This window comes from Athene cunicularia, unplaced genomic scaffold (assembly GCF_003259725.1).
Source record: "Athene cunicularia isolate RWA unplaced genomic scaffold, athCun1 SCF_3, whole genome shotgun sequence".
In the NCBI taxonomy this organism is placed as follows: Eukaryota; Metazoa; Chordata; class Aves; order Strigiformes; family Strigidae; genus Athene; species Athene cunicularia.
This window is the reverse complement of record NW_020799377.1, coordinates 787,406-810,997: the sequence shown is the minus strand read 5'-3', so window position 1 is coordinate 810,997 and position 23,592 is coordinate 787,406. Positions and strand designations below refer to the sequence as shown.

The following is a 23,592-nucleotide window of genomic DNA, read 5'->3' as shown; positions in this document are numbered from 1 at the left end:
TGCAGGAATAAAAAGGAGTGTTAGGTGCCTGGTGCCTACGAAAACCTGTCTGAAGGGCTGTCAAGCTTTATATATTTCAGCATTCACTGACTACCTGGGTTGAGGCCAGGAAGAAACTAATCCCAGAGCTCAGACAACTGTCAACAGATTATGACTTTTTTTTTTTTCCCTCTGGAGACACGGGGACTACTGAGGTGGTTCTCTGAGCATAGGAATATTCCTGGGTTTACTGTCCTTTGCAGAGGCACTCAGTGCCTGAAGCAGCTCAGAAACCTTGAGAGTCAAACCATTAGAGATTCAGAACAGCACTGACACATGCACTTCTGTTCGAAACTACTTACCTACTCAGTGAAACCTTTTTTAAAAAAAAATCAATTGAAAATTCAAGTTTTCAATATTAAGTCCAGAGAGGGACTACAGAGCAGTGCTCTGGCTTCTAAAATGATTGCTCCAAAAGATATTACGAGTGAACCATGCTGTCCTTTGAGCCGTGAAAGACTGCCCATGGCTTGTCACAGCTCTCCTGCTCTGAATGACTTTCACACGTTGAGCGATTGCCACTTGGCTTGCAAAGGTCAGAGGAGAAAAACATAAGCTAGAAATCAATCACAGCCCAGAGCAGCTTTGGCCTGGGCAGCCACATTCCAACTTTGTCTATAAACTTGAGGGCAAATGGAGAGATCAAATAACTTTAAGGTGACAATCTTGACTTGGGATGAGATGGATGGAGATGCTTTCTATATGTCAAGAGGACAATATTGTAATGTTGCCCATAAGACAGTGTAGGAAAAGATCACTTGGGTTTTTGAGCCTGGCACCCATGTTTTTTTCTGGCAGTCATTGCTTTTCCATTCTGCAGGTTTTCCTTGAGTCAGCAGCTGGAAGCACAGTCCCTCCCTAAATGATCAGTAAATCCAATCTGGCTGCTGACATGACTCCATTTGTCTGTCATCTTTTTGTTGGGGTGTATTGGGTTTGTGATGCAAGGTTTTGATAGTGGAGGGCTACTAGTGTGGCTTCTGTGAGCAGCTTCTAGAAGCTTCCCCCATGTCCAACAGAGCCAATGCCAGCCAGCATGGAGATGGACCCACCACTGGCCAAGGCTGAGCCCATCACCGTGGTGGTAGCGCCTCTGGGATAACGTGTTTAAAAAGGGGAGAAAAACCCGAGTAATTGCAGCCGGAGAGAGGAGTGAGAACATGTGAGCGAAACAACGCTGCAGCCCCCGGGTGAGTGAAGCAGGAGGGCAGGAGGTGCTCCAGGCCCGGAGCAGAGGTTCCCCCCAGCCCGTGGGCAGCCCGTGGGGAGGCAGCTGTGCCCTGAGCCCAGGGAGGGGAACGGAGGAGCAGATCTCCACCTGCAGCCCGGGGAGGGCCCCACGCTGGGGCAGGGCAGAGTGTGAGGAGTCCTCCCCTGAGGAGGAGGGAGCGGCAGAGACAGCACATGGTGAACTGACCACAGCCCCCATTCCCCATTCCCCCATCCCCCTGCACAGCTGGCGGGGAGGAGATAGAGAAAATCAGGACTGAAGCTGAGCCCAGGAAGAAGGGAGGAGTTGAGGAGAAGGTATTTTTAAATTTTGCTTTTATTCCTCATTATCCTCCTCTGATTTGATTGGTAATAAACTAATTTCCCCAACTCAAGCCCATTTTGCCTGTGATGGTAACTGGTGACTGACCTCCCTGCCCTTATCTCGCCTCGCAAGCCTTTCATTGTATTTTCTCTCCCCTGTCCAGCTGAGGAGGGGAGTGACAGAGCAGCTTTGGGGGGCACCTGGCATCCAGCCAGGGTCAGCCCACCACATGCGGTCTCATAAGAGGACACTTGCATGCATGCACTGCCTGAAAGCAGAGCTGCAGGCTGCCACTGCTGTACCCATCCCAACCTGACCTCCACCTTCCAGACCAGGGTTGGACCAGGGCTGGGCCACAGACAAGATGATTCTGCTGCTAAATGCAAGTCAGCCACTGACATCAGTTGACATCCCCTTGGGCACCTGGAGTTACAGGCAGCATAAGCAGCTCTCCCTGGAGTATAAATTCCTTTCTAGAGCTGTGACTATTGTGAATATTTTTTTTTTTAAATTAAGTCTTGATTTTCTTTGCTTTTGCAGTTGGGTCATTTATATTTTCCTCTGAAATCTAGCCCCCCAAAAAAGGAAATTAATTCCCTTCCTCTCCAGACAAGGATCCATTCCCAGGACATGCTGTCCTCACCAACAGTTCTGAAGGGGTTAAACGTGAGTGCCTGGGCTTACTGTCACATTGCCTGCAGCAGTTCCCAGACCTTCCCTGCTATAAATTTAATCAGTCTTTAAACAGGTGCAGCATCCCACAGGCAACTGGGATATACCACAGAGGTTATATTTGTTTCTCCTGACCCTGCAGAAGCAGCAAGGCTCTTGCTGAGCAGGTTCTAACCACACACCAAGCAATGTTTTGTGTCACTAAATCCTGTGACTGAGCAGGGACTGGGAGCATCCTAACAAAACCCTGAACAAACAGATATGAGAGATTGCTGCTGCTCTGAATTTGAGCTCAAGGATAGCCAGCATCTCTCAGAAGTGGTTTGAGCAGGTTGGACAGACAAGACAATCTCTCACATTTCCTTCCACTGTTTTGTTTTTTTTTTTTTCCTAGGCCTTGTGTGTGCTTTAGTGTTAAGATGATTGGTTGTGGCTGTAGAAAAGGCTCTGGAAAGCTAATCAGTTGGTGGTTTGTTGCAATGTAGGGCTGTGAACATCACTTAAATGTCATTTCAATTTTAGTTTGGAGTCCTAAGCAGGATTTCAGGTGATTTAACAGTAACTGGGGGCCAAGAAGATTCCCAAAGCGAATGACAGCATGTTTATTCTCCACAACCAGAGTTTTTTTGAGTTAGTTCTGATCCAGGACGGTCTCTTCAGCATACTGATTTATGGTCCAGGACGTTCAGACAGCACCATTGTGGGCACATCTGCACCCTGGCCGTGGATGTGGCCTTTGCACATCCTCGGCCCAGGGTATCAGGATGCAGATTTTAGTAGTGGGTCTCTGCATAGCCACCTCTACCAGCCTTGGATGCCATAATCTTCAAATTTCCCACCTGTCTCCCAGGTTAATGTAGGGAAGGCAGATGAGATTTCATAGCCACTTCCCAAGCGGTTAACCTGAAGATCCCTTCCCTTAGCACCACTTCATGTCCAAACTATAACATCTAGTAGACTTAAGCACTTCACCAAATATCCGTATTTCATCTAAACATCCTCAGCCCGAGCAGGAAGGTGACAGATGCTTGTCTTACCTTGGTTTGGAACGTACAGAAGACATGAGTCAGGAATGGGTGCTCCCAAGCTAAGGAGAGGACTCTCTTCTCCACCATCGTACATTCAACGTCATCATCCATCAGCACCACATCCTTCTTCAGGGCTTTCACAGCGAAATACTGATCTGTGCTCTTTAGCTCGGCAAGAAACACCTAGGGTGGAAAGAGCTGCTCAGAAAAGAGTGATGCTCTTCTCTCCGGGCTGGCAACACGGCCATGTGAGGATGGGAGCTGAGCTCTGGGGAATTCACTAGGGTAGACCTTACAAAAGCTGATGTTTAAGGCCCACATCTGCCATTAAGACTTTGTAGACTTTGAGTTTGTTCCCCACACCCAGAATAGTTTTATGAAGCTGAACCCCAAGGGAGGGATGAGAAGGTCTTGGCGACTACAAGAGCAGGGGCTACATGCCTGTATGAGCAGGACATGTCAGAGACCCAAACACTTTTGGTAACAGAAACCATCTTTATGCAAATACTCCTGAGATACATTTCCTGTTTTCTGACTTCAAATAACAAAACAGAATATTGCTTTGTCAACATGTGAAATGCAAATACCCTGCACCAGATCCTCTGCAGGTGTAAAGTGATGTCCATCAGTAGTTAGACTTTATCAGATGTGACTTTCTTCCCTTCCTCCCAGTTAGCAGGAGGCCTGAGCAAACAGTCTGGGTCCCCTGTGCTCCTCCAGGGCTGCTTCGCCGAGAATGGTAAAACACACCCCAGAGGAGTTAGGACCTCTATCTATTTTTATGGGCAAGGAAAATGACACACAGAGCAGCAGAGAAGGGTTTTCTAGAGACCACAGAGCAAAGAAGTCTCTGCTGGAAGGCAGTGCCAGTCCTGATCTTTACACTAACAGCCTGTCGATGCTGTTTCCCATAGGCTGAATAAATGCGTAAGATTCATCAAAGGGGTCTTTGAAGTTCTCCACCAGGCACTATTTACTGAGTAAGCTCACACATGTGTTAGCCCTGACAAAAAAGTTTTATTTACCCTTTTGGCTACTGCTGCATTTCACTTTGTAGCACTAGACAGAGAGTAGAGCCTAGAGCCTCCCTCTGTCTCTGCAGTGAATGACCAGAAATGCTAACAGTGCTGATGCTGCAGGCACCCTTTTTACCCCCATTTTGTGCAGGGCACTGCTCTCCTAGGGAAACTGGGGAACGCAGTACATTTGTGACTTGTGCTGTGACTTCCAAGGTGCGGGTAGGCAATGCTAGACTTCACGCAGAGGGGGCTTCTTCACAGGTTTGCCCCTCAATCTCCCTGGCCCGTGCAGAGCTGGAGAGACCCCTCAGGCACTGAGATCTGCACACCCTGTCCCCTCTATGGGGAAGTAAATCTCACTCCAAGCAAATAAGGGCACCAGGAGCAACACATACACAGGAAACTTGTGGGTGAGGTTTGTTGCAGAAAGGCATGAAATAGCCCATCCTCTCCACACCCACATGGTGCCCTGTAGAGAGATGCAGGCACTTGTAGGGTTGGAGAGCCCATGTTAACACAGGGGGCCGAGGCAAAGTACAGAAGCTAGTTCAGTGGAGGTGTTCAAGACTTGACTAGATAAACCCCTGAGCAACCTCATCTGATTTGAGCAGCAGGTTGGATTAGATGGCCTCCAGAGGTCCCTTCCTTCCAACATAAATGTTTCTATGACATCTATGCTCTTGATTCCAAGCTAGTCTGGGCTGTGGATTTTGGGGTATTCTGTCTTAGCTCTAACTCAGATGCCTCAGCTCTGCTCCCCATGCAAACTGTAGACACGTCGAGTATTTTGAAGTATGGAAAGTCTACACAGCAAATATTTCACCAGTTTAAGAACTAGCTGCAGCAACCACTCCAGCTCACTTAGAAGGCAAAAAGCAGGCTGTCTTTTTAGAGGCACAGTTTCCACCTTGCAAAGATGTGGGATCTGAACAACGTGATACATAATTGTACTCATTCTCCTTACTGGCTGTGAAAATACAGTGGTGAGTTCCTCTGAAATTGCTTCATGCAGCTCAGCGCTGGCACTGAATAACACAAGTCCCCTTCCAGGGGACGTCTGCAAGAATGAGGAACGATCCACAATTCATCAAGATTAACGAATCCACTGGAAACAGGTGGTTCTTGTTTCAGAAGCACAAAATTCTTGGCTGTCGCAAAATTTGCTTTACACTGCAGCACAGATAGGAGCTGGGAAAGAGCAGTCAGCATTCCCAGGTGGGGACCTGCTGCTCTGGAGGGGAGAGGCGATCCACTCTCAACTTTTCAGCTAATGCTTGCCCAGCTAAGTTGGCAGGAGTAGCTGCATGAAGGGGATCAGCACAGAGATCTTTCCCACCAGCTCTCTGTGGATGCCCAGGCCCCATCAACCCGCACAGAAGGGGAAGCTGAAGTTTTACTTGGCTGCTTTCCTCTCATGAGACAGCGAACTAATGGGGCAATGGCAAGGAAAATCTTTGTCTTTGGCAAGGAGAAGACCGAGTTCAAGACTCAGCCATGACAGAGCAAAGGTTCTTTGAGGGCTTTGGGATTTTTTTTTTCCTAAATGGTCTTCAAATCACATGCTGTTCAGTGCCATAATAATCAATATGCAGACCTATGCAGTGGCATCTAGTGCCCTGATACTTACCTTGCCAAAACTGCCCTTCCCCAGCATCTTGTGCAGGACAAAGTCCTCAATGGTTAGTTTTAGCTGTACTTGGTGCTCTTCCTGTTCCTGGGGCTGTTCTCCCAAGTCTGACTCTATTAGCGACTCCTCCTTCACTGTGTCCACCACTGGAGTCTCCCAGGAGATGCCCTGTGGCTCTGCAACACATATCAAACCATTCAAAAAAACAAGCAGAAAATCCCCAGAACACTTACAGTATTTAGAGTTTTAAAAGGGCATTTCAAATAAATGGAAAAGTGGTGGCCACATCAACTAAGTAGATTGGCTCTGCTCCCACATTGCTTTCTCTCTGAAGGAAATTTTACTCCAATGTAACTCCACCTTCTTCACTGGCATTAGACCCACTTGACAAACTTCTTCACTTGTCTTTCTGTTTTATGGCAGCAAAACATGACCAAACTCTTCATTTCTGGCTACCTGTGTTCTTCATTCCTTCTTGTTGGTTGCTGTTACGATGTGGTCCAATTTTTTCAAGGCCTTTTCAAGACCCTTGGCAAAGCTAATATGTGAAAAGTTGGGACAGCAATTTTATATTGGGTCCCTGCTCCAAATATGAAGCTCTGATCAAGTACATTAGCTATCCTGGAGTGAAACTATTCAGAGTTTCATCAATATTCCATTCACTTGGATATATGCAAACTTCTCTGTCCATTAACAGATTTATCCCATGTACCCAAGTGCACATTTGCTGGACTGTCCGAAGTTGCTGAACAGCAAGAACACTACTCAGCAGACAAACAGATGCCACAGGTAAATCAGATTTGAAACCATTTGAGGTTTTACTGATTCAAGTCAGCATAGCCAGTTCTACTTGTAGAAAAGAAAGAAAATAAGAACAGATGGGGACATCATTTATTTCTGCCTGGGGGACAAAGGGCACTATTCCCTTAGCTCAGGTGGTACCAAAACCAGCCTTGGAAGCTTGGTAGCCTGGAGCTGTACAGTATCAAACCCAGAGCACCGGTATAATGTGGCTCTGCTGTCCTTTAGCCAGTGTCTTCTGGCATTTTGCTCTAGGTCCAGTTTCCACACAGGGCAGTATCAACTTGCATTGAGAAAGTGGATGATGGTGGGGTCTGGGCTCTCAGCCTGGGTTAGGGTTGGAGCTGAGGACCCACTGTCCCAGTCCTTGCTGTAAAGTATTGATTCACTTGTAATCTTCTTTTTTTTCCCCTCCCCTTTCTGTTAAATGCATTCTAAAGCTAGTGGGAGGCAGAACAGCAGTGTGTCGGTGCCATCATAGGTCTGCTACAGTTACAGTACAGTTCTTGGAAGGGTACCATGAACCATGAAGCTGGAGGGGTCCTGAAATGGCCTTTTACATGGGCCACATGGGTCTGATGAAAGATAGCGACATTTTGTTCCCAATATTCAGAGTTCTGTGACTCAAGCACAAAGCAGAAAAACAAGTCTCCCCAGCAGACTGTGATTTTTGTTTCAGGCCACTGAGTCCCCAGTAGCTTTGGCCAAGGTCTGTTAATCAATGCTTTTCCCCAGTCTCTCATTCACCCTCCCAAACATCTGTTCTTGTAGCACAGAGGGCCATGACACCTAGGTCAGCTTCTGAGTTAATGAAGTGGGAATCTGGCAATGGTTTTCAAAGGTACTGGATATCAATTCCTGCCCCCAAAAATATGAAATCAGAAAAAGAATTGGCCATGGTGATCAGAAGGATTCCAAGTCTCTTGTTTAGAGCTTGGTTTGTCTTTAAAATTCTCAGATTTTACAGTCTACAAGTCCCAAGAAGGGAATAAACACATTATTGCCAGTGGAGGTATGAGGTGTGCTCAAGCACCAGGTCAGAAAGAGAGTTTAGGAGTTAGCTGAATGAGTGGTGGTTGGTGTCTCATGTCACCAGAGGTTGGGATGGCACGGGAGAAGTGCAGGTTTATAGAAAGGAAAGGAAACAGGTTGAGATCTGGGGTATCTGCCATGCCCAAGTGATGTGGCTGGCAAGAGCTGTTGATATCCCGGGATGAGAAAGGGTATGTCTTGCTCTAGGCTGTAAAGATGCATGAAAGATTCAATGGCTAATAAATTCCACACCCTTGTCACCTCCACCCAACCATGTACGAGCCAAAAAAATTAACAAAGCCCGCTGTCCCATATCACTAGGGGAAACTACCTTTTTTTCCTGTTGTAGATGCTGGCAATGCCTGAAGTGGTGTTACCTCCTTCACAGGAACTGGGAAACCAATTTCAAGAGGTCCATCCCTGGAGATCTGTTCAGTGTCCCGCTGACAACGAGCCTGGATTACGGAAAACGGCAAATAACTTCTGAGCCAAATGAGTCAAATGAGCTTATGGACACTGTGGCTTCCTGAGTGTGACTGTCACAGAAGACAAGATCTAGAAGATGTCTCTGCTTATGAGAAGAGCATCTCTGTACCTAACATTTAGGGATTTGGTAATGTAGAGGAACTCATAAACTTCTGCGAGATGTGTGTGGGTGTTAACACGTCTTTGTACTCCAGATATAGAGAATCCCTATTTTGCACAGGGGGCTGAATCCCTGGCTGTTCAAACAAAGGGCATTTTAATTAACAACTTGCTTCCCAATAGTCCTCTTTGAAGAAAAAAAATCTGTTAAAATACTAGAGGCTGGAAGATGCTGCAGCCTCATCCCAGTGCAGTGTCTGGGTGTCACTCTGAAGTCCTTGCACTAGGGGGTTGCAGAAGGTGAGTTTGTCTGAATTCAAGGGTGATGAGGCAAAGGCATGAAAGATAAATCCTTTGAGGGCTACTAAACAATAAGACTCCACCTATGGCTCAAAAAGTTCCCAAAGCCTGAATTTCTGGAGATTAGATGAGTATTCTGGGGAAAGTATCTAGTGTTTGCCCTCTTCACCTCTCAATGGTGGCTTCAAGTATGCAGTGCAAGGAGCTGCAGAGAGACAGCAGGTAGGAAACAGAGAGGCAAGAGCAGAAAAAAAAAATCCTCTTTGGAGGTTTGGCAGCACTACCTGTCACATAAAGGTGAGAAATATGCAGAGCTAAACCTGGTAGATAGTCCCTCGGGAAGGTATAAATGGAAAAACAGCTGCTGTATGGATGAAGATGCTGCCTTGGGATACTTGAGTAACCTAAATATGGAGAATGAGGCACCTACAGATTTTGTCTCTCTCTGAGGTTATTCAAGAGCCAAGAGGCATCTTAATCCTGATTTTGAACTAGACTCTCTAAACTCTTTTATGATTTTGGGCTTGCGACAAACTATTTTTTCTTCTTTGAATTCAATTTTCTGTGTTCATACAGTGTTGTTTACATGACAGTAGCATCTAGATCCTCTCCCCAAGGCCCAGATCTCTTCATCAGAGTCCATGCTCTGGGGAGTTTCATTCCAAACAGATCTGAGAGCCACAGGACAAGGTAGCAACAGCAAAAGGACCCAAATCAAGTTCCTCCCACTCTGCCTTGGGCCCTGTTACACAACTACAGAACATGATGTAACTACAACTGTATTGAATCAGAGCAAGAGTCCATCCAGGTCATGTCTTGTCTGCAACGGGCATCAGGCAAACACCAGGTAAAGATGTGAGGAAGAGTTCAGGCATGCAAAGTCATCTCCTCAGAATATTCTCTCTATTTCCAGAGACAAGTGGCTCAGAGATTTCCCGACTCAAAGGCAGGGCTTTTCTATTAACACAATTAGACATTCTAGTATTCCTGAATGGAATGAACATTGGAGATTGTCACTTGAACCCATGTAAACTTTTGGCTTCCACAAAGGGCTGAGATGAGCTTAACCACCTACTCCATGAAGGACCCATTTCCTAGTCTATACTTTGAACTTGCTACCCACATCACTCTACTCAACGCCCTTATTTCCTTCACTGACACAAACATTGAACAACAGATCATCCTTTCTCCAGGTCTGTTAAGGCTTAAAATATTTACCTGCTGGGTGCTCTCTATCATCGCCAGAGCTTCAGCCATTAGTTTCTGGTTAACTCCACAAAGGTTTGCTACTTTTGTCTGGCACTTGTGATGGACGTTCATGCCACATGCTGAAAGAAAGAACAAGAGATGTCAGGACAACGAAGAATAGCTAGGCTGTTTGACAACATGTCAAACCCTCAGCTGGGCAGGAACACGTGCTGCTCATGGTCAAGGGCAGAGATCAGCCACATAAAGAGCTCAAAGACTGGGTGCCATTTATGTCTCATGAGATGGCACTCAGGTCATTTTTTGGTTCTCTATGGAAACAGAGGGTTTTTTATATCTTCTTCTGGACAAAAGGTGGCATTTCTATATCCATCAGTCTTTGCAGCTGCAGGCTACCAAAACTCTACAGTCTCTCAGCTCAGAGATAAACTGTAATCACAGAACAGGATCTCCCTTTTGGTATATGATTAGGAAGATGGTGAAGTGTCTTGGGTCTGTCTGATATTGGAAATAGAGCTTGCAAGTCGATACTAGGGGTGATTCTGGAAGATCAGCAGTTCACTGAGATGTTCTTTGCCTCTCTGGGAAGTGACTCTTTGACCTCGTGGACCACATCTCTTCTTGTATACAGGCAGTTGTCCTCTTTGAATGATCCTCCTTGAAGGACGGTCCTCTCAACCACTCCTTCACCACCCTGGATGCTATCTCATACAGGTCTTGTAGAGAAGTGTGATAAACGAGATTTGGCTTTTCAGATTGCAACCCTATAAAAAGAATGATCCATTCCCGTGCTCAGCTCATGCCATACATCAGAGACTCACCATCACACTTCAGTCCTTGCCGTGCAAGGCCCCAGAGGAGCGTGCCGCAGTGCTCACAGAAAGTTGGGCTCTTGTAGTTGTAGACTTTGAAGCGGTGAGGCATGTCAATCTTGAACCGCTCTTTATGGAACTGCAAAAGAAAAGCTGTGTTGGCAATTCACCCCTCTCCACCTCAGCTCTGCACAGAAAACCAACAGCCAGCCCCCAGACTTGTACCACAGGAGGTGGGATGTCTACTGCCCCTTTATCCTTGAATATGACCACCAAAATGAAACTATCTGTAACTATCATTCAGACATACAAAGCTAAATTTTGATACGTTATATCTATGCAATTCAGTGGGAACTGAGTAACTCGATCCCTGGTCTTGATTTATCTGACCAGATAACTTGCATCTCAGCTACGTACCCAGACTCCCTTAAAGCTCAGTGGAAAAACACCAGTGCTTCTAAAAATTATGAAACCCATCCTGAAATGGATGTCTACATTTGCTGTCATTCTTTGGAAGAACCTATTTTTCTTCTTTTAGTTTATAGGGAGTCAAAGGTGGTGACAAATTTGGGTACATCTACCCTGGAGATGTCAGAAGACAGGTGAGATGAATCTCATTTCTAAAGACTGTGAAAAGAGAATAGGAGCCAGGGTAGGACTGGAAGCAAAGAGAAGTGGTGGGACACCATTAAGAAAAAGGGAATAGTACTACCTAGAGTTAAATTCAACTTTAGCCCACCAGAAAAGGTTTATAATAAACTGATATGAGAAAAATAAAATAAATAATAGTGGAGGTGCTAGATCTTCCCCTGACTATTTGGAAATCTCAGGTATCATGAAGTGGGATGTTAAAATACTGCTCTGAAAATTCAGTGTGATGTCCTGCCTAACATCATGTAGTGAAGAATTTCCTCCAGTGAACCTCCACCTCATGTCCACGACTTCCCTCTGAGCTGTACTTCATGCATTAGGAAAACGGCAGTCCTGACTCAGCAACTGCTTATTCAGCAGCTGCATTTGAGTAAATCAGAAGTAGGAGGTAATGAAACTGCTGGGAAAGTAAAAAACAAAGGGCAGAGATCAGATCGCACAGACTTTAGCTCAGTAGCACCTTTTCCTTCGCCAGAAGTTGTTTTACGGCAATGTCAGAGAGCTCTGAATGACGCCCAAGTTTTCTAAAAGCAGCCAAATAATAATACATACCATTGTTTCTCTGCTGTTGATTGCTGATCCTGTACACTTGGCTATTACTTTATCAATGCACTTCTTATGAATGGCAGCATTACATTCTGAAAAAAACCCAAATGTGTCCTGGTGTTAATAAAAATATTTCCTTAAGAAAGGATCAAGTAAACAATGATGGTAACAAAATCAAAGAAGTTTCTTACGTCTGCATTGATAGCCTTGTTTATTCAGACCCCTGAAATAAACAGAGAAAATGTTAATTCTGAGTTTTCTGAAAGCCTCAGCAGCAGAAAGGAGAGCAACATTTATGAAAGAAAAGAATAAAACAGCTTTGCTTTTTATCAGTCTTTATAGAGCTTCTCTGATCTAAATAATCTTCATTCAATCCAGCGTAGTGATTCTCTGTGGCTTTCACAGCCTTTTCAACACATGTTCACATCCTGAATTTCACAATATCCAAATAACAAACTGAGCTGATGAGACATGTCTATGCATTTGGCCAAAGACAAAAATATTTATAAAAATAAACTAAAAAAAAATGAAGGGAATTTTCACAGTTGGAATTACAACCCTGAACCACATCCTTGAAGTGATGCAATAACTCTACAAGTAAGATACCAAGGGTCTGGTTCTGCTGCCTTTACCGACAGATCTTCTGATTATATTTAGGTTGGAAAAGATCTTTAAAATCATTGAGTCCAACCATAAACTTAACACTGCTATGTCCACCACTACGCCATGTCCACGTTTACACAAGAAGTGGTCCCTAGGATTAAAAGGGGAAAATGCATAGATCTATTTTCATTTACCATACAAACTCATGACAGACAGAGCAGAAGGTGGGTTGTGGAAAGAAGGTGGCTGTGAACTCATGACACTTGACATCATGGATTTTGGCCTGTTTGATGGCTCCCCTGCGCTGGTGTAAGGAGAAAAAGCCTTCAGTCTCACAGTCGGACAGGTCCTTTGCATCTGGGAGGAAAGGAAACCGAAGATTCGTTAGGGTACCCTGTCCTGATCATGCACCCTGAGAAAATGCAGCTGCCAGAATCCTAAGTGACTGAAGCTAATGATTCACTCACAGAAAGCAGTATTTTTAAGAAATACGTTCTTCTGAAACCCAGACAAGGCTTGTTTGGATGTTTTTTATCTGCCATTCCTACAAAGGACACTAAACTGACTTTAAACTTTGGACTCTGAGCTCCCTTGGATATTCATAATGCTGCTTTTGAAATGTAGACCAGAAATTTCCCAAGGAGGGATAATTTTCAGTTGAACATAAAACTCTAACTTTGCACAGCACCGAAGAACCATGCCCTAAAAGAGACACAATTACATAAATGTTATTAATTATCTATATATGCACACAAACACATGTGTGTATATATATGTGGGTATTTAACTGAATCCTTTATGCGTGCATGAACGTGTGTTTGAGTAAGCACATATGTATCCTCCTAGGATATTTTCATGTTAATTTTTCATGCCAACAACTGCTTTGCTGTTTGCTGTGTCCATGCCATTATTCGCAGTTCACTTTTAAACTTTTTAGAACAGCAAACAAACCAACGTGCACTACACATTCATATAGATGTGTGCACTTATCTATATGTGCTTGTGTCTACAGATCTGGATGTACACACAATATCTCACTCTCAATCTCTGTTTTGTTTTACTCATGCATTACACAGCAAGTTACATAGGTATTCTGTGGAAACTGGCCTCCTGTGTGATCCGATGCTGATCTTGCTATTTGTAATACAAACACTTGCTTTTTCTGTGCTTTGGCCTCTCTGATATAACACATAAGGAGGCAACAATAGTCTCTTCTATATTAAAGGTAGGAATTGATAAAGAAAATATCAGTATGAACATGCTGTTTGCTGCTTTCAGTACTTCTGTGTTTCTATAAATGGCAGGTCCTTGTAGGTACCTACACCTTACAGCTTCACCCCGCATCTGTGAAAGGCAGCGAGCACTTTGGCATCAAAGACAGGAGAATGAGCATTTGGATTGCAACCAACTATCTTCAACAAAGCAGAATGGATTTCACATGGACACCAAACTCTGCAGGTGGGGTTTGGTTCCCGGTGAAGGCAGGTAAATGATGGAGTGTCCCCTGTCCAGGGTGACTAAGCTGCTGCCGTGTCCCTGGAGGTCTAGCTGGAGCAGGCAATGGAGCCCAGTCAACGGCTCAGCTCACCTTGCCACAGAAACCTGCGTTTAATCAGATGAATCGCTCTCTACGTTCTTTTTCTGGTTTGCTTAGATTGATCTTGACCTTAAGATCCCAACTAACACATAGGTGTGGTCAACCAGAAGTTATATCCCAACGTTTACAACGTAATGCACACCACAGCACATGCTACATGCATACATACAGGTAGAATGATTTCAGAGGGAGCTGGCTCCTTATGTATCTATTCTACCTTAGAGTAACAAGAAAATCTACCATTTTAGTGGTAAATCAGCTGAAAATCTGCCTTGCAAATCACAGAGGAACAGTCAATCTTTGTCTCCACCATACAATAAAAACTGCTTTTTCTGGAGTGTTCCTTTCAAGTCGTTCCTATGAATAAATCAGTAAGAACATAGGCACTGCTTTCAGTGAAGACACCATGCCTACCCCGCATAACCAGCAATCACATCGATCAATTAACAAACAAAATCACTTGCCACTTATTTCCAGGAAGTATCTTGCATTCATCAGCATTCGCCCTTGAGGTTTCAGTTCTAGCTGGTTGAGATAAGTGAAAAACAAAACGAAAAGACCAGTGCAATTATTAAACAGTCACTCAAAGAAGCAACAATCTTTTCAGATGACTCAAGCTATCTCCTTTTCGTAGTGGGAATTAATGAGTGCCAGTGAACTCTAATTTTTGGGGAGCTCATACCCATGTGGAGCAAGGAGGCGAGGTAGGAGCAACTATAGAGAGAGGAGGCTAGATCACCTCTTATCAAACTCTCAGAGCAGCATCATAGAAGAGATAAATGTGACTAAACAACAGAAGCTGTAGACAGGTTTTTAGAAACCAGCTCAGGACCAGCATTATCTATAGAGACAACCTGTCATTCCCAGTGGATCTTGCAAGGGGAAAGTAGGAGCACCTCTAAAAAAAATCAGCCAACTTCAGCCAGGTACTTAAAAGATGCTGAAATCTTTTAGAAGCTTGGTTCTGCAAGTCTAACTTGCACTACAGTTAACGTGAGCGATGCTGCAAGCTTTCTCAGGCATTTTTGGGGCATTCCCACTGGACCTGGAAATTCTCACCTATCTGAACCTCTGTCCATAGGTGCCTTTGTAAGTCTGGATCCACTTGCCTAGGAATAAGAAGACCTACATTCAAGGATTTCCTCAGCTTGAGACTGAACAGTGACTTCCCCACCCACTTCCAGCACAGCCTGAACAAGGTTTACCTCTCTACCTTGTAGGTGAAACTGTGCCCTTGCACAGAAGAATAAGAAAATTGTTATTCTCTTCCCACGTGACCCTTGCAGGATGGGATATCTGGTATCACCCTCCCTAGGTCATGACTTGTATTACGGAGTGAAGGTTTCATGAGCTGCTACCAGGCGGGGACACAACAGGACCAGGGTCTCCCAATTCCACTTGACCTCAGGTCTGTTACTCTTGCTGCAAGCACTCAGCACCCCAGCCTACATGCCTCCTCTCCTCTCACCAGGCTACTGCCTCCCCTGGCTTTGAAGCCTGGGGCTGGAGTGATGCTGAGCAGAGCCTTTTGGTTTTCAATTCCATCCTTAAGTATATCAATTCCTTCCAAGTTCTGTGTTAAATGTGCAAATCTCTACCAAATCTTGCTCTTAAGCAGGTTAAGTGACCAAGGCTTTCTTCACATTTTTACTCTCTGCTTAACCCAAGCAGTTTAGCCTGAGAACTGGCATGAGAAATAAAACAAAGAAAATAGTTCAGGAAATCACTTTCTCTCCGAAAGTATTTCCATGTTACTGTTATTTGTGGCATTGATACTGAACACTACATGTTAAAGACTATTATCAAAAACTTTCTTGCTTGGACTACCAGGGAACAAAACCTTACATTTAGCAACCTTATGAAGACTTACTTCAAATTTACTCCAGTGATTTTAAAGGAGTTTCTCTGACATAACTCTGAAGTCAGGCAGCTGTGAATCAGTTACTTGATATCAGATTAAAATTTTAGAGCTGTTTCCCCAGAGCACATAAAATAATTCACATTTAGCTACTCATATTACCATTTGTCCCCGGTGGATTTCCTAAGTGAAGATTAATACATGGGTATGGCTCACCCAAACCAGAATCCTTGCTAATAGAGAGCATCTGTTTCAATATAACATCAGCAGGTACTGTAAATGTGCCATGCCTTTTTTTTTTTTTTTTTTTTTTAAAAAAAAAAAAAGCGCATGGAAGTCGTCCTTCAAGTCATACTCAAGTAGACTCAAATAATTATTCTTTGGATCGCAGCCTGTTCCTGCTGTCCCGCTGGTTACAGTCCCAGCCTGGTACAGACATGAGGCATTCCCCTACCCCACAGAGGTTCCCCATCACATTCTGCAAGAGGAGCTCATGATGCTCACCCATATCTCCGTCTTCCCATTGCTCTTTTTGCACCTCTCCGCCAGCACCTTGAGTTCCACCGTGGTCTCTGAAACCATTTCGGCACTTTTGTCCTTGACAACGATGTGCATGACCCTGCCGTTGTTGATATGGGCATCGAAAGTGCTGTTCCAGGGTGGGTACATGGTGGGCTTCTTCTGCACGTACACTTGGCCATTTTCTGTCAACAAGAAGTGGATTGACTGGATTTGCATCTCATGTGCACTAAGGGTACCAGTCTACAGTCCCTGAGACAGATTTGTGTTATTTACCCACTTTAGGGTCTCTCTCCTGGCATGGTCTGTAATGGACCATGTCTTAGGAGGTTACTGTGTGAAGTGAAACCTAGGATGAGATTCAACTCACTTAGCCTTAGGTGTCTACAATGTGCAAGCCCATATCTGAGCTGTCTGAACGTTGGTTCCATTCAGAGCCAGTGAAGAGAATATAGTCAGTATAAATCAATGGAGTTAGGGTGTGTCTATTTGACCAAATACAGACATCTTCCTCAGAAAAGATAATTTCCACCCTTGATTCCATTAACTCTATTGAGTAGATCTCAAATGTAGACTTCAACACCGTAGATACTCCCATCTAATCAGGTGAATCTCATCACAGATTACCAGCTGCATGTATCGTCTGTCTCATGGCAATGAAAAACAGAACAGGTTTCCTTCAATCCCCCCCAAAGTTTTGTGCACTTTGTGACTAAGGTTCAGCTGGAGCACATGTCCTGTCAGTTGGTACGTCTCAGCTAACTCAATATATGAACTGTCCTGCAGACCTGAAGCTACATCCACGGCAGTGCAGAGTTTTCAACCTAGTAAACTTTCCCTGAACCTCTTCCCTATGTATTAATTCATCTTCATTGATAGCAGACACATCTTAAGATTGTGAAGAGTATCTTTGAGGTTTAACATTAGCTTGCGGAGAGTTATCTCCAGTTAGTTTTTTCAGAAAAGAGTCTCAGCCAGCTTTATTTATTGAACACAGCCCATTTTATCTCATACAGCCCTGTAAAAGGCTTGGACACTTCCTCAAGGTAAATTCTATTTCAGTTACCCTCTGCAAATTTTCAAACCATCAAATGCTGAAGCTGGTGGCATAGGAGGATAAAAAGCAGCTGTGTGAGCAGCAGATCTGTGATTCCTGTCTCCTAAAGACCCTGCTCCTATTTCCAACAATCCCAGCCTTTCCCTATTTGCACCCAGCTGGAAAAAACACATGCAGCTGATAGCCTGGAACATGACACATGCGGGAGAAAATCTTTCCCTAGATGGGAGGACTAATTCAGGTTTCTTCCCTCTGCCCAGCTTTGGTTTACACAGGCAGGAACTCAGGGATTTCTGAGGCTTGTACCACACCTTCAGGATGGATTAAAATTGATAAACAAGCTCCAAAGTTATGGAGGGAGGAGAGAAGGAAAAAAGGAAAGAGTGACTTCTGATTATGTAATATTCACCTCAGGAAATGAGAGAACATGTATTGGGGAGAGAACAAATATCGGGCTGTGGGTTTATAAAATCTCCCTTCACCACCCTGTGCACTGGTTTCCTACAAAAGGAGAAACAACTTCCAGAGCCAGTGATGTGAACTATATTCACTACATAGATTTAGGCTGAGAAAGCAGCTTCCTGAGGGGAGGCATGCAAGATCCTGCAGCCAACACTGACTTGCTGAAATTCACTCCACAACCCAACATCTGGCTCTCACGAAGCACTTTTGCACTTGTTTCCATCCCAAAAACTCAATTTGAGCTGCAGTCCTTTCTGACCATCAGTGCTGGTCTGCATCACAAAACTGAGCAGAGATAATTCCTGCAGCCTAAATCACTTCTCATACTCATCCTTGCTCGGCATGATAAGTGCTTGGGCAGCTAAATCTTATGTTCAAATTCAGTTTCCCCAAAGTTTAGAGCACCTGAGCCTAAGGTGAATCTGTCTGTATTCAGTTATGTGAGGTTGACTTTTCACATACGCAGATTTAGGCAATCGTATACTGAGCTAATTGTCTGCAGGCTTAATTAATTCCCATCAAATTTGCAAACATACATTCAACTCACTCTTTCAACAAAAGCAGACAAAACGAGACATAAAAACGAGACACAGCTTTCCCAGCATCACAGAGAACAGTCCTCAGTAAGGACCATTATTTCTTTGCTACATCAGTGAAACTCCACGGATGTAAAACACAGCACTTGCAAAACAAGTGCTTTCGTTTGCATTGCACTCCAAAACGTACGGCTTAAATAAACAAACCCTGGAATGTGAATGAACTGGCCAATATATGGGATCAGACAGTCACCCCCGGCGCATCCCCGCTGACGTCTGTGGAATTCTGCCAGGGATTAATCTAACCCTGGGTTCCTGAAAAATAAAATAGCATCTGTCTTTCTCGGGCAGTAGCTTCCACTGTAGCTGGGAGCACTTTTCCTGGAGGCTTTGCTGAGTTCAAACACAGAGCAGGATCTTTCACGAAGCAAATGTCACCAAGACAGGTGGTAAAATGGCACCGGGCCGGATAGCTTGTGAAGGCAGAAGCCATTTTTAAAGGGCAGATTTTTTTATACCTCAGCGGCACCTATAATCTCTGAAACAGTTTGTCATCAGTAACAAACTGCTATTACACTTCTAACTACATGGAGGTGTTTTTATTTTGTTGTTTGGGTGTTTTTTTTTTTTTTTTTAATAAAAAGGATTATACCATAAAATACCAGGATCCCCTTTTACAAAATGAACAAGTGGAAAAAAGCAAAAAGATCTTTCCTGGGCTTCGAAATTCTTTAGGGTGGCCTTGTTGTGACATCCCTGTGTTCACAGATGACGTGCATTACTCCCAGAGCCCTGGGGACCTCTATCCCAATGACCTATTCATCACAGCTGGTCGACAAGGGACAGCCTTTGGCATGAACCCAAAGTCAGATTCAAACTCCCTTTTTTTGGGAACCAAACACATTTATCATCTACCACTGCTCTGTTTGCAAAAACAAATAAACGAATGAACAAAAAAAAAATACCCAAAACTCCTCACTCTTTTCTAATACTACACACGGTGTATATATACGATCCATAACAGGGCACTGCAAAAGTCAGAGCAGAGTCACCTACCAAGCCAGTCTGAGCACAGAGTCTTCAGGGATTTGGGACTGGATTTACACCAGATTCAGCTCTGGGTATAGGCACATCCTGCCCCACATTCTGCACTCACGGCTATATAGCAATCATTTGCCCTGAAGAAATCTCAATGGCCATGTATCAGATCACAAGGCTGGGAGTCCGGATTGTGTGAATCTCTTATCAGCTGTGCAGCTGATCCATTCCTGCTCCTTGGACATGCCACTTTAGCCAAAATTTGTATATCAAGGCACCAATACAATATTGTTTTAAATCCTATTACCACTGAGTTGCAAGTGCTTTGTGAAACCAGGGAGCCAGAGAGCAAACTGTGATTTAAAAAAAAAATAATAATCACAGAGTAAGGATGCAGCTATTGCAAATATAAACAGCTAATGTTTGTCCTGAGACCTTTGTTTGCCTGTTGCCTTCTCTAAACCTGTTTGAGCATGACAGCTCCTCAGAGTAGTCATGCTGAAAGCATTTCTGGCGTGTAGAGTTGGGCTCATCTCACTGAACATCAGCCACGTCCCTCTGAGTGGACTGTCCAAACTGCCCTTGGAGTCAGCGGAGAGCACTGGGCTTTTCTAGGAGGTGATTCACCAGACCCATTATGGATGTCTTCCTACACAGAAATCCCTGTTTGTTCCCCTCGGTTATAACGCAAGGGTAGCTGACTTGCTCAGATATCAATATCCTTGCAGAAGTCTAGAATTATAGGGGAGATGGATCTCACTGTGGCCTCGTCTTGGTTTAGTCACCTTAAGGTAAAGTTAGCCATCTACACATTTAGACACCCTCCATCAGCAGCAGATTAACACCTCCCACGGGTGGTTCAACCCACCCTAAGAGGGGAGTCTGAGATTAATCAGTCCCCCTGGTTGCCCTACCATGCTCTGAGCAATGGCTGGACGAGTGCAAAAACACCCTAGCAAACATATCTTCTAATAGAAGGTCACCATTTTTCCTATATTCAATCCTTACTAATGCAGAAATCCTTCCCCAAACACACTTTTTTATTTCTTGTTGGTAGAAGTATTATTATTAATTATTTACTCTCAGGAACTCAAAAATTATATCCCTTAGTATATCTGTGTTTGTTAGATGCCAGAAAATGCTTTCAGCTCCGTGTAAGACAAATAAATATAGGTCTGCTCTGACTGAATTGATTTTATTCACTTTTGAACTGACAGAGACTTCAATCTGAGTTATGGCTTTCAAAGGCCTCATTAAAGCAAACAGCCAAGCCCCATACGGAGCTAAAATAGGACATATTTTCAGTTAAAAAGTGAGATCTTAGGGATATCTTCTCATGCTGTGTGGGAAAGAAGCATCAGTACGCCACAATGCAGTATTTTCTTTCCTTTTGTATTTACTAGTCATCACATCTTCCATAATCATTTAAAGTATCATTTAAACCAAGCTAAAGTTCTATGTGATAAATTCTGACTCTTAAACAAACAAGTAAACAAATTAAAAAAAAAAAAAGCCAGTAAAATACAGAATCATTTTAAAATTCTAAAATGTATTTTTAAAAAACACTTTAACATCCTCTGGGGATTAGTGTCATGGGGATTCTCAAGGTATAAAAGGGATTTCTGAGTTAATTTAATTTTTTAAAGAATCACAGCAGTCAAGTTAGACATTTATCAAAGATTTAATATAAATAACAGCCAAGGTGAGGAATTCCCTAACGCTGAAGGTTTTGATCTTCATTATTCTTAAAAAGCAGAACCTTCCATCTTCTCACTGAGACTATTTTCGTGCACAAGAGATGCAAGAAATGTTTTTGCAATGAGGATTCATCAGTGTTGTTCAATCTGGAAAACTGTGCAACAATCCATATATCCAGACACAGAAACAGCTTAGCGGGAGGTTTCACTTTGAAACATTTTACAGCAATTATGCAGAGAAATTAAGTCTCTCTGCAAAGACTGAGGCTGTCTGAGAGCTAGTTGTTTTTTTTTGTTTTTTTGGTTTTTTTTTTTGGTTGGTTGGTTGTTTTTTTTAAATGATGGAAGTTGCTGGACCTGTCAGTTCCTCAAAAAAATGTGGTAAAAAAAAGACAGCCCTCCCAGGATTATTTCTAGGACACCCAGATTTCATCTGTCTGGAGTCCCACTGACAAACCAGGAACTGCTCATAGAAAAGTGAAACCAAGTACAGCTCAGCTCATCTGCTTTGCCACATGCTAGGACCTGTAGTTCAGTTGATAATAACCGCAAATTGAAGACACAAGTTGGTCGGGAATAATCTTAAAACCAGATTGCCTTGCAGGCCATGGCAAACCCAAACTTGCACTGTGCCAAGACACAAAAAGCACTTCACAAACCCTTATGGAGATTTACCAATGTGCTCCCTATATCCCAGAAATGACACAGTTAAGGCATACATATATTTTATAAAATTTCACATGCATATTTAACAACTCCCCACTTACCTGACTCCACGGCTTCTTTAACCATCACGGCACAGTAAGGGTTAATCACCTCCCCCTGGGATGGCAGGTAAGGGCCGCTGTCATAGTTGGATAAACCAATACGCAGAAAAGGAGACATGACAAGTCCTGTGTCAAACAAAAGACAGGCGATATTTGGGAAGAGTCTAAAAATTCCCTCAGTTTTAACCAGACTCTTATCTCTGTGGGGCAGTGGTATGCTGGCCGTTAGTTATCCATCCAACTGGACACTCTCAGACTTCCTCCACTGTCTAGCAAGATGATGGACTGACCGACTGCCACTTGACGTGCGTAAGGTAGCGTAACCCAGCCCTTGGCTTAACCGTGTAGCTGAACTCATCTCGGGGCTAGAAAGACCCTCAACAGCAGCTTTGAGTGCTAGGGACTAGACGCCAACCGTCAGGAACGAGAACAACAGTACACAGAAGCCAAATCAGGACTTTCTTGGCTGGGATAACCTCTGCTGTAATTTATGTTGAGTCACGTGTTCAAGAACCTGAGTGCTATGAGAATAGAAAGGGTTTCGGGAATACAAGGCTGTTGGAAGCCTGCAAGCTGAACATGAAACTGTGAAATAACTGTGTACTATTTATATACAGCATGAAAATTATCTCGGGTATTCAACTGCCTGGGTGCTGACCCATATTCATAAGTGAAGCTCTAAAGAGCAAATTCAGCTTCTATGAACCACACTGTGTGGAGTGAGAGATAAAAAAAAAAAAAAAAAAAAAAAAAAAAAAAAGTGGATCTCAGGATAATTTTAAGCAGCTGCAAACTGAAACGTATAAAATCAAGATGCCAGGAAACACAACAAAGCCTTTGGGTTGGTCTTCTCCATAGGCCCTTTCAGAGCTTCCAGAGAGAAGATTTAATGAAACCAGAAATTATTAATTGCTGTAGCTTGTCATTCCTGGCTTCCCTTCTAGTCAATGGGGAGCAAGAGGCACTTTGAACTCAGCTGCAGATGCCTGTGTCTTGGACCACCAAAGTTAAAAGAGTCCTATCACCAGCTGTTACCTCTCAAATATATTGATAACAATTTATTGTTCAACTACAACAACAAAAAGTTGAATGACTTGTGGTGTGGGATGCAGCCTGTCTCTTTTTCTTTTTACACATAAAATGCTCTACCTGAAGGGCAGCTTCTCTAGCCTCACACAGAAGAAGATCCAGATTATTTTCTGGGAATGGCATTTTCTTACCTGTAAGTGGTATTTTTCTGACAGACAAATTCAGTCTCTGGCAAGAGGGGCTTCTCTTTTCATCACAACTGTGGATAACATGGAAAGGATTTTCTCAGCTGAAAGAATGAGGATAACTGCTCCTCTGGCTGGGCTGGTTTTAAAACTTGGACTCTCTGTTCAAGGAGGCAGGAGGCAAGGCCATCAAGGAAAGTGGAAAACTTGAGAAATCAAAGACGTAGCCCTTTGCTTGAGTGTCTTCTCTCTTATCCAGCAGTGTGGAGTGATGAGTTTCCATCAGCTCCCCGTGCAAATGTCCAGGGCGACTGTAAAACTCAGAACAACTTTCTGTTAGTGCATTGCCAGGTTGCAGCAGGTTGTTGTTTTGCTTGTGTCCTCAATATGGG

At 43.7% G+C, this 23,592-nt stretch overlaps 1 protein-coding gene across 1 annotated transcript in view; it reads right to left on the bottom strand.

The window, feature by feature from the left end:
• PRKCQ (protein kinase C theta) overlaps positions 1–23,356 on the bottom strand; it is a gene marked incomplete at its 3' end in the record, with an annotated part of 36,444 nt that extends 13,088 nt beyond the window's left edge. The window contains exons 1-12 of the mRNA XM_026867352.1: positions 23,207–23,356; positions 21,987–22,112; positions 16,415–16,614; positions 14,517–14,577; positions 12,650–12,812; positions 12,044–12,075; positions 11,859–11,944; positions 10,665–10,794; positions 9,856–9,965; positions 8,084–8,207; positions 5,920–6,095; positions 3,283–3,456 (exon numbers count right to left, since the gene is read on the bottom strand). Of these exons, the coding sequence (XP_026723153.1) occupies positions 3,283–3,456; positions 5,920–6,095; positions 8,084–8,207; positions 9,856–9,965; positions 10,665–10,794; positions 11,859–11,944; positions 12,044–12,075; positions 12,650–12,812; positions 14,517–14,577; positions 16,415–16,614; positions 21,987–22,104 (1,374 nt within the window). The remainder of the gene's footprint in view (positions 1–3,282; positions 3,457–5,919; positions 6,096–8,083; positions 8,208–9,855; positions 9,966–10,664; positions 10,795–11,858; positions 11,945–12,043; positions 12,076–12,649; positions 12,813–14,516; positions 14,578–16,414; positions 16,615–21,986; positions 22,113–23,206) is intronic.
• Positions 23,357–23,592: the final 236 nt, after the last annotated feature.